This window comes from Erythranthe guttata, chromosome 3 (genome assembly GCF_056151865.1).
Source record: "Erythranthe guttata isolate IM_541 chromosome 3, IM_541, whole genome shotgun sequence".
Classification (NCBI taxonomy): Eukaryota; Viridiplantae; Streptophyta; class Magnoliopsida; order Lamiales; family Phrymaceae; genus Erythranthe; species Erythranthe guttata.
In genome coordinates this window covers 16094024-16105000 of record NC_142535.1, presented here as the reverse complement: position 1 = coordinate 16105000, position 10977 = coordinate 16094024, and the positions used below count along the sequence as shown (strand labels likewise).

The following is a 10977-nucleotide window of genomic DNA, read 5'->3' as shown; positions in this document are numbered from 1 at the left end:
AAAATTTCCAACATATATATATAAATCCCACGCTCGATAATCGCAAATATATACACAAATATTCGCCCAAGATTCGAATTCCCTTTTCTTTTCTTTATCGTAATTAATCAAATTAAAAAATGAAAAAAACCACTTTACCTGATAACATCTCTCGAAAACGAAAACGAAGAATCCAAACCGTCCAATATATCCAAAACATCTTCCTTTTGATGTTTCATCAAACCCCTTCTCGGTGAACTCCCGGTGCTTCTACTCATAGCCCAAATCTTACTCTTCTTATTCTTCACCACCACGAATTCTTGGCTTTTACTCAGCCCGGGTACCAACTTCCTCCGTGTCATTACATCGTCTAAAAGATTTCTATCCTCTGACGAGAGTTGTACCTTGCCGTTATTGAGTTGCACCTTCGGGGAGCGAGCTGGCGGCAGGATTGGCTTGTGCCCGTTGTCTCTATACCTCACGAGGCTTATGAGGCGGTGGAGCCAAGTTACGAGCTCGAGTATGCAAGTATCGACTTTATTTTTGTCTGCGTGGTAGAGTGTTTGTAGGCGTATGAGGTTGTTTGGCGTGCTCGTTTTTTTGCCGAAATCGTTGCTGAAAAGAAAAGAACAAAAAACGGAGGGATTAGAAATGGCTTCCAGACGCGGCATTAAGTTTGTTGGAGTAGAAGAACTGAGGCTTTAACTTACCCTGTGTTGGCCCATTCACCAACCCATCCAAAACCCTGATGTGCCCTGTTTTTGAAAAGGGGAAATTGCGTTAGTTCATCCAAGAATTAACACAAAGATGACGTTGCAAATTGAGGGTTTAAGACAATGTGATGAAATTTGTTTGTGTTTTATTATAGGAGAGTGGAAAACGTCGTACTTAGTAGTGTCGGTTGCTACAGGGACAAGCCACTGGAGAGATTTCTCCATCTCGGCTTTGATTTGAGGAACTGTTAGCTGCAAAAGGCACAACGAATACGTTAAATCGAGAGATTGTATCAAACACAAGAGCAAAAAAATGGAAGAATAACAAAGATTGTTATATGGTATGTGTTAGGGGTGGAAACCGGACAGATTGGATTGGAAAAAATCCGATTTTTGTCGGAAGTGAAAAACTAATTCCAATTCCGGACCTAATAAAAATCGGAATAACGACCTGTTCCAAAATCGGGAATTTTCGAATCGGAATCGGCGGGATTCGGAAATTCCAATTATTTCTTCACGTATAATATCGAATACATAATATTAATATTATAAGTGTAATTTTCAGAAATACATTGGAATTTTGGGAAATTAAAATCGGAAATTGGAAATCGAAATTAATATATATTCCAATCCCATTCCAAACAAAATCGGAAAAAATTGCTGTTCATAAAATCGGAAATATTCAGATTGGAATCGATGGAATTCAGATATTCCGTTCTGTTCCAATTTCCAACCCTAGTTTGTTACCGAATTAGTTTTGCTTAAAGAATCTAAAGATAAAATGGAAAAAAAATGAAGAATAAGAAAGCAAAAAAAGAGAACAAGACACGAGCGGTTAGACCAATTATAATATTTTCTAGAAATAATCACAAAAGAGAAAAGCAAGAACATGTTCGTTTCATAGCCAAATGAAATGAGCTTCAAATCTATGTACGAAAGGTTGAATGATACGCATTAAAAGGAAATAAATGTGCACCAATCGTAAATTATCACCCTCGAGTGATGTATCAAATCATTGCAAATTTTCTCAATATCCAAAATGCAATTTAAAAGAAAAAATTAATAATATCAAGTCATCCAAAGAATATACCTCTTCCTTGTCATCAATCAGTAATCGGGAGCGAAGAGCATTCTTGACGGTAGGAGGCAAACCACTGTACAATGTATCTCTCATATTTGGGGGAAGAGAAGTCGGGCGAGACGCCTATATAAATTCAATTCAAATAAAGACAAAATTATTTCAGCTAAATAAACCAAACTGTGTATTACGGGTATTGAAAGAAATAACTTGTGTAATAAACTCACAATGTTATCAATCTGAGTAATTATGTTAGCATAATGCAAGGCAAGACCAGCGCCACCTAGTCTTTCTGGCTTACTCGTGGACACCTTTCCAGCTGAACGCAACCCTGCAATATGTATAAAGATATATGAATATGAAATTATATTTCAGACGGTAAAAAGTGATTTTTAACATAATGACTCTGCGAATAGCAATTTGGTCTTTGAGAATAGCAATTGCAGGAAAAGTGACAAAACAGATATATAAATCACGTTCATACCGTTATCTCCAACTCCAAATACTTCAGGAATTTCTTGATGAATGAACGTAACAATGTCGACAAGTTTCTCCACGACCTAAACATGATAAAATATAGATGTGGAATTAAACTCCCGATGCTTATTGCTACTATATTTAATTCATCATCTTAATTACCTAAACAATGACATAAAAAATATACAAAATAAAAATATTAAATACTAAAATAGAAATGAGCTTAACTATGTACCTGCTCCAAACTTTTAGACCAGAGAGATTTCTTTTTCAAGTTCCTCACAAGTTTCCGTTGATGTTTTAGCTCGCTTAGTAACATTGTGAGACTCTCACCTACAGTTGCAAAATACAAGCCAACAAAATTAAGATAATCAACATTTTCCGTAGAGAAATCAGAGGCAGACACGAAAATACTTCGATTTCACAGTTGTGACTAAGAGAGAGACACTGTGTTTCTTTTAGAACATAGTTCAAATATAATATGCAATAAATCCTTCTGACGACAAATAGAATGAGAAGTCTTCAAACAGAGAGCATAGAATCTCAGTTTTAAAACGCAGTTTCTTACAAAAAAATAAAGTAATAAATAGAAAATCGAAAGAAAAAAAATTATCGACATCACAAACCTTTGCGAGGAAGGTGTAGTGAATCTACTTCTTCGAGCTTCCGTTGATAATCTTGATCAAATCTATCCAAAGCATGCAACTCGTGATACAATTCCTGTAGAAACGGTTAATTGAGCTTTTCATTATTAACAAATTCATTACATATGCAAGAAATTTTTGGAAGAAAAATGTAACGATTAATAGGATCATCAACACAACTGCTCTAGAAGATCTCTCTTTCGCCTCGACTCACTGTCTCAATTATGATTGGTAGATGCAAATAAAGAATGAGGGCTCTTTACAAAGATAAACATTTTTTAGCAGATTACACCAGAATACTCCCAAAACAAACAATGACATAATCCACGTGTACTATTGTAGAGCATGGCAACATATTGAAGCATGTAAACTTACGAGGAACGGTAATTAGAACAATTGAAGCAGGTAAACTTACAGAGGTATGCTGGGCCAGAGTTGTTAGTTCATGCATAGTCATATCTGCCTCTTCTCTTAGCTGTTTATGAATATCAATATCCGACTCCAATCTAAGAAACCAAAAGTTTTTCGATCAATGTCATTCTTCAATACATAATCGAGTATCTAATCACAAAGTAAAGAACCACTTACTTGGAAAAAAATCTATCAAGATTGTGCCATTGTGGGTCCTTACACAAATTTCCAAATCTTATAACCTCACGAGAGAAGACGTCAAATTCTTCCCTGCATAATTATGAAAAGTGGTCAACAAAAGAAATCCAACCAAACTTTACATGCAATAAGGTTGTTTGGTTCTCAAGATAAAATTAGCCAAGATAAATTGTATTGTTGATGAACCGGGGGATGCAATAATTACTCAATTTGCCAAGATAATATATTTTTTCACAATTGCGGGTCAGGCCCGAAAAATATTAGACTAATCAAAGATCCAATAAGGTCCAATTATTTAATTAACCATGGTTAATCTTACCTACCAAACGAGGCCTGAGAGGATAAAAGAGACAAAATAAATTAATACCTTTTGTCGGCAGCTGCAATGCGAAGTAGCTCATCCATATCTGTGGTAACCAGCTTTCTAACCCCTTCCGAATTCAAAACTTCCTTTTTCAGAAACTGGATATTATCTTCAGACAAAGACTGCAATAAGTTTGCGCCTTTGACTATGGTATTAGCGACTTCGAATGCTAATATAGATATTCTATTTCCCCTAGAAGTTACACCGGTTGTAAATCCACCGGAATTCAAATTCGTCATGCTGCTGCCTAAAGTATCTAGAACTTCCACTGCTTTCTCGAGGCCTACTATGCCGGCTTTACCGAAAAATGACGTCGTTTGTGGTCCCTATCATAATGAAAGAAATAGTATTAGTGTCAACTGAGTTTTACTTGATTCTTTTTAAAGAAGAAAATAAACTAAAGGAAGTGTTTCCATTCTGTTTGAATAGAATGGAGTATTTTACTAGTAACGTTTTTAATAAACACAACATAAAAACGTTTTTTTCTTCAATCATATGCCTCCTCCATCGAAGCATGGAACAAAAACAGTTCCCACGAATATGGATGTATTTGCAAATAATCGACGGTCCAATGAGAACTGAGCAATAAATCCCGCGAAAATTACTGCCGAAGCTCGTTCTACATCTAAAATTTAGCTCATACAGACACAGTCGAAGACAAATGCAGTCTAATCTGCAAGTTGAGCAAAGAATAGATCCAAACCAGATTCTTCGGTGATGACATTTCGGGCACTACCAATAATTATCATCCAATCATCAAAACGACGAACATGATTCCTGCACTGCAATTTAAAATCGTTTCACCAACACAAAGTTCTATTATCTAATATCGTATCATGTTCATCAAAACCCAATCTGCACTGCTGCTAAAGAAAAATCGCCAAACCAAAGTCAAATCCGCCGCCTCTTCGTGAAGATCTTCACAACTCACGACCACAATCGGAATCATTTTTTCACCATCGATCCTCGAAATCACTCAATTTACCCAATACAGCAAATACAAAAAAATACCCCCAAAAATCACAAATGTACAATTACAAAAATCATAGAGTTTTGTACCTTGTTAGCTGCGGTTTTGGCCTGAGCCGAGAGCTTAAACTCACGAGCAATCGTCATGTTCAGCTCACCCGAATCGAACAAATTGCGAGGCGCCTTCTCGAAAACATCACTCTCATCCGGATACGTATAGGAATCTTCATCGTTGTTCTTATTCTGCTTCCCGAAACTTCCAATAGATTTCAGCTTACCGGAAAACCCTGATCTCTTCTCATCCTCAACCTCTACAGTTCTTCTCCTACTTTTCTTTACAGTACCTCCTGAACAAACTCCTCCCATTGTATCTACACAAAAAAAAAACCTAATCACATCAAAAAGCTAATCAGACGACCCCAAAAAAAAAATCAAAAAACAAAAATTTTAAAAAATGAAGAAAATAATCATACCTGATTGCAAAAATAATAACGGAATTCAATTGGTAGTGGCGATTAAAACCGCGTGAAGAGAGAGAGAAGCAAATCTGAAGAGAGATTGGGATTGGATCAGATTTTGATTAAAAGGAAAACTTTGAATTTAGTGAATTTAATGAAAAACGGAGGAAATAATGCACAAGAGAAAAGACACAAAAACACGGGTTCAGCAGTAGTGAACTCTTGACTTTTTTCCCCCAAAAAAGAAAAAAAAAAAAAAAAAAAATCCCTTTTCTTTTTCTTTTTTGTTTTATTTATAAATGATGGAGTAATGCCACGTCATTCACCGGCGGCTGCCGCTGTTGGTCGTCGGCGGAATTTGGTTGACTAATCTGCCCATTGGTGGGTTTAGTCGCGTGATTTGGGTTTTTAAAGTATACTATAATCATTTTTGAGGTTTGACCGGCTTTTCTTTTCGTTTTATACTTTTATTGTTGATATGAACTTCTTGTCGGCTCTGATTATTATTTACTACTTAGCCCCGTTTGATTACCAAGATAAGATTAAATAATTTAATGAAATTCAATTATTTTATTGAATCTTGAAACGTCTCAAAAAAAAATTCATAAAAAGGCTAATTTTGGGACCAAACAATTTATTAAGGATATCAAACATCAAATTAAGTTCAATTATTTAATTAATCATGACTTATTTTGGCAATCAAATGGGGCATTTATTTATTTATTTCAATTGGAAATGAAAATTGTTCGGAAACAAAAATAATGTCTTCTCATATGCTTTATTTATTTGTTGAATCATTATTTATAACCCATTTGATGAACTTTAATGGTTTTTTTTATTTTGATTAATATATTAATTTCTTTTTAAATATTTTTTTAATAATATCCATGAGAGAAATTTACGGAATACTTATCCAGTGCATATATTAATTTGCAGACTATTATTCGAGATTAGGTGCATTTTGAACAGAACCATTACCTTGGTACTTTCAAATATTTTTTTGCCTTAGAAAAATTACATAACTTAACTTTACAATTGTCATTACAGCAAATCATTAATCTCTAATAAAGCTATGCAGTAAATAACAGGTGAGAAACCAAATCCAGAAGGAAGGGTACAATCGTCATTTCGCGCAGGAAGACTTGTCAGGGTGGGCCCCATTTTGAATTGAAACGGTCAGTGGAATAATTGTTTAATACTACGAGAAAGGGAAGAAAGTTGTACGTCTTTACCGGAGTATTTTTATTTATGTGTGCCGTGAGGCAGTTGCAATGCCGACGTGGCGGCTCCCGATTGGTGGGTGCTTGGTTTCAACGACCAGGCCCACTCAAAGACGCCAAAGCATCTACTTACTTTCACACTTGTTATTGTTTCCCATCAAACCTCCAACAAAATTATTTAATATTTATATTTTTTAACAGGAATAATATTTCTATAATAAATAAATAACATGAATTTTATATATAAAGTTGAGCTTCATAATCCAACTTATGATCTCATCTTGTTGGATCAAAATTAGGCCCAATGACAATGGATCCGAAAAGATTAAGCCCGGTATGAAAACGGGTAGGCTTTTAGTACAACAAAACGAAAAATCCTCTACATGCATTTTTTATATTATTTAGGGCAAATTACGTCCACCCCTGACTTATGGTCAAATTACGAAAACCCCCTTCTGTTAGGGTAATTATAGTCAATCCCTCAACTATGTATTATCTTACAAAAATACCCCTCCAGAGGTAAATTTAGGGATGTTAAATAGGGAAAACCGAACCGAAATTTCGATACGTCAATATTTCATACCGTTTACCGAACTGAATATACGATTTGGTTCAGTAAATAACCGAATTACATAAAATTTTATGTAAAAATATTTAAAATAAGGGGTTTAGCTGTAATTACCCAAATAAGCGGGAGGTTGGCTGTAATTACCCAAATAAGAGGGGGGTTGACTGTAATTACCCAAATAAAAGGGGAGTTTTAGTAATTTGACCATACCTTAGGGGTAGCCGTATTTTGCCCTATTAATTATTGTTTTTGTATTTGATAATTTCATGGGGTTTTTTATTATTTATATCTCGAGAATTTATGCAAAGTATTTCACTTAATGTAGCATCTATTAAACGACGACAATATCGAATTTCTTTGTAAAGAAACTTCTCCAAATAAATGTCAAACAACTTTGAAAAAAATAAAATTGTAAAACACAAAGTTTCAGAAATTGAAAAACACCTATGCATTACCAAAAGCTAAAAAAAAAAATCTAAGGAAAAACATTAAACTACTAAGAAAGCCGTTTGTTCTCTTTTACATGGTTTCAGTCCCGTTGAGAAGAGTGAGTACTTGAGAAGGAGTAGGTAGAGCTGGAATTGCTCCCTTCTTAGTAGTAGTGATAGCTCCACAAGCACATGCATATTTAAGCACTTCCTTCAACCTCAACTCATCCTCGATTATCGTCTGGTCGTCAACCATCTTGTACAAAAGCGCTCCGACGAAAGAATCCCCCGCTCCAGTTGTATCCACCGTCTTCACACGATACGCATCCACCTCCCCACGAAAATTCTGCAAATGCATAAAAATATATAAATACAACAGAACCTCGATAAATTAATAAGCTCGTTTAAATAATATTTTCTCTTGGTCCCGGCTATATTAATAGAATTTTGTTGGTCCCAACTGTAGGTTTAACTGTGTGTATTTGAATAAATTAACCATGGTTAAACATTGGTACCTTGGTATAGTATCTGCAACCCTTGTCTCCGAGTGTGACCAAGAGAAGCTTCAAGTTGTCGTGCCATAGAGACATTGCGGATTCGTCGTCGACCTTATCGTTTTCGGTGAGGAATTGGAGCTCTTCGTCGCTAACTTTGATGACCTCAGCCTGATCCCAAATGCTCATGATCTGGCGGCGAGCCTCCTCCGCGGAGGACCAAAGCGGCAGGCGGAGGTTCGGGTCGTACGAGAGAAGTGCGCCGGCTGCCTTTGCCACTTCCATTGCTTTCAGATGAGCTGATCGACATGGCTCCACGATCAAGCTTATCGATCCGTAGTGGAACACTTTCGCCTACATTTATTCACATCAAATTTATTTAAATCATTAAGGAGAAATTAATCTGAAATTAATAAACTGTAAACACAAAATGTTTTTTTTAAATAAAGTAAAATTGTTTATTGCAATTAATACTTGCCTACTTTGTCAACTCAATATGCATATATATGGATTGCAAATATCGTTTGTATTAATGTAATATATGATCTAATTGCTTTATTGAGACCGAATTAATTCCAAAATTAATAAAATATTTACCATAATAAATGTGAGTCAAAATTAATAAAATATTTACCAGAATATATTTACCAGAATAAATTGCAGTCAAAATAACAGTCCAAAAATGGTTAATGTGCGTGATTTACGGATTGCGACGTTGTGATTCAAAAGATTTGCAGAAAACAACATACAACAAAAATTGGAAAAAATCAAAAATAAAATAAAAATTACATAATAAATTCATTTAAATGCACGTATGGAGAAGCACAGAAAGTGTGTGTATATATGTATGTATATTTGGATCTGATGAAATCAATACTTACAGATCTGATGAGATCGAGATTCAACTCATCGGGGGTGAGCAGCATGTCGGCGCTGGGGTTCCTGTAGAACATGAACTCACGCTCGCCGTCGGCGCGTAGGGTTACGAACGCCAGCGCCGTCCTCGCGCCGGTGTCGAAATTCACGCCCTCGGCGGAGACGCCGTTCTCCTTCAGGATTCCGGCGAGCATCTGGCCGAACTCGTCGTCGCCGAGCTTGCCGACGAACGCGGCGTTCCCGCCCAGCCTCGCCACCGCTATGGCGACGTTCGCCGGCGCGCCGCCGGGAGCCTTGAGAAATCCAGGCGCCTCCGCCAGAGACACGCCGGAGACCGTCGGCACGAAATCGATCAGCATCTCACCGAAGCTGACGATCAGACCGCTACTAGAACCGCTGTTATTGGTCGCCGCCATTGTTATCGTAATCGAGAGTATATAGATATATATATATTGTGTGTGTGTGTGTGTGTTTGTGTGTGTGTAAAAGATACGGGAAAGAAGAAGGGGGAAGGGGTTTATATAGATATGAGTGAAGAGTTGGGCGCTACACAGAATTATAGTGGGAAAAGAAGTATTATAATATTATTCGGATTATGGTTATTAATTATTATTAGATTAGCTTATCCATAAAAGGATTATTTATATATTTATTTAATTAATCAATTCGTTTAATGGATTATTTATAATGAACTTATCCAATAAAGGGGAGGTGATTAGTAAGTAGAATTATAGTGGGGAAAGAAGTATTATTACTATCAAATTATTGATTATGGTGATTACTTAAATACTTATCCAAAAAGGATAATTTATTTAGCTAATTCGTTTTAATGGATTATTATGATTTATGAGATTCTTCATACCGAAAAATAGTAATTTTGTTGGAATTATTGACCAATGACAATCATGGGTCAATTATTTCATTTATCTTATAAAGATCTTTTAACAAGTCTATATTTTCTCACAACTATTAAATTACACTGTGGATGATATTTCGACTTCCGTAGTGTGTTCGTCAAGTAAATTTAAACATGCTCTCAAATTTATATGTATTTACGTGAATAACACTCTCAACTCCTATAAATAAACACTTAACGTTAATTTAACTTATAATCGTCGACTTTTTTTTTTTTCTGAAGCTCTGCAAACACCACCTAAATTCGTAAAAAATATTGGGATTTTTTGATTGGTTAGACATTTAGCTAATTTCAGAGATAATGAGTGGGTTTAGAGAAATGATTTTTTTATTTTTTATTTTTATTTTTTTAAATTGTGCCCAAAAATTAATTGATAGTTTTGTTACAAATTTGGGCTCTTTTTGCAAAATAAGTAACAACGTATCGGACTCTCCTACTTAATCCAGTCCATTTAAAACTGGCCCATTCCATACCATAATAAATTTGCAGTTTGAAATAAATTGGAAAAAAGGCACCAGCTGTCATTTTTTTTCTCTAAATTAAGTAATTTAGAATTCTTAATTAACAAACAATTTGCTGCAACCAATTCAAATTTAGATTACGTAGTTGTTATCTTAATTTTTTTTTTCCAGTTTGATGTGACAATACCAATGATTGAGCACAAAAGAAATTGACACCATGCCCTTTTCTGTCATACTATCAACCTACACACCATTAATATTTAAATTCGAAAATATTAGTTAAAATAATCAATAATAATTCAATTAATCCCAGTTAATGACACAGTCCCACGCCTTACTTTGATGATTAATCGCCAGGCTAAATCAAACGCCGGCTAAAGCCGGCTCCATTTCCCTATTATTATTATTATTTTAGGGTAAATTATTGTCAGCCCCGAGGTAAGGTCAATTACGAAAGCACCCCTCATGTTTGGGTAATTACAATCATCCCCTCAACTATGAATCTTCTTATACGTCCATCCTTACGGTGTCTAATTTAGTGGATTCTTCTAGATTATATGGAATATTCTCAAGTTTGTACACGTTTTATCCCATTCGAGTTACACATTTTGAAGCAAGATGTGTTTTATAGAAATTGTGGTGCATCAAGACCTGTATTTTTGCAAAAAATGAGTACAAACTAGAGAATATTCCACGAATCTAGAAGATTATGTTGAATTCGAC

The 10977-nt window shown here is 35.3% G+C and overlaps 2 protein-coding genes across 4 annotated transcripts in view; both read right to left on the bottom strand.

Annotated features, from left to right (window-relative positions):
* Positions 1-5688, bottom strand: part of LOC105956418 (protein PSK SIMULATOR 2) — a 5753-nt gene extending 65 nt beyond the window's left edge. Inside the window, exons 1-13 of one of the 3 annotated variants that reach the window (XM_088815709.1) lie at positions 5307-5688; positions 4924-5204; positions 3868-4190; positions 3480-3572; positions 3307-3397; positions 2874-2967; positions 2483-2580; positions 2255-2330; positions 1998-2101; positions 1783-1896; positions 868-944; positions 690-734; positions 1-594 (exon numbers count right to left, since the gene is read on the bottom strand). The exon at positions 1-594 is cut by the window's left edge and continues 65 nt beyond it. In XM_088815709.1, the coding sequence (XP_088671835.1) occupies positions 135-594; positions 690-734; positions 868-944; positions 1783-1896; positions 1998-2101; positions 2255-2330; positions 2483-2580; positions 2874-2967; positions 3307-3397; positions 3480-3572; positions 3868-4190; positions 4924-5199 (1851 nt within the window). In that variant the 5' untranslated portion in view covers positions 5200-5204; positions 5307-5688 and the 3' untranslated portion in view covers positions 1-134. Of the gene's footprint in view, positions 595-689; positions 735-867; positions 945-1782; positions 1897-1997; positions 2102-2254; positions 2331-2482; positions 2581-2873; positions 2968-3306; positions 3398-3479; positions 3573-3867; positions 4191-4923; positions 5222-5305 lie in introns of all 3 variants that reach the window. The other 2 variants (XM_012980266.2, XM_088815710.1) reach the window with 2 other exon arrangements.
* Positions 5689-7431: 1743 nt separating this feature from the next.
* Positions 7432-9449, bottom strand: LOC105956390 (fructokinase-2). Its single transcript, XM_012980238.2, has 3 exons — positions 8883-9449; positions 8023-8355; positions 7432-7853 (listed from the first exon to the last, which is right to left on the bottom strand). The coding sequence occupies exons 1-3, from the start codon at positions 9291-9293 to the stop codon at positions 7599-7601; spliced, it is 999 nt and encodes a 332-aa protein (XP_012835692.1). The 5' UTR covers positions 9294-9449; the 3' UTR covers positions 7432-7598.
* Between the last annotated feature and the right edge of the window lie 1528 nt (positions 9450-10977).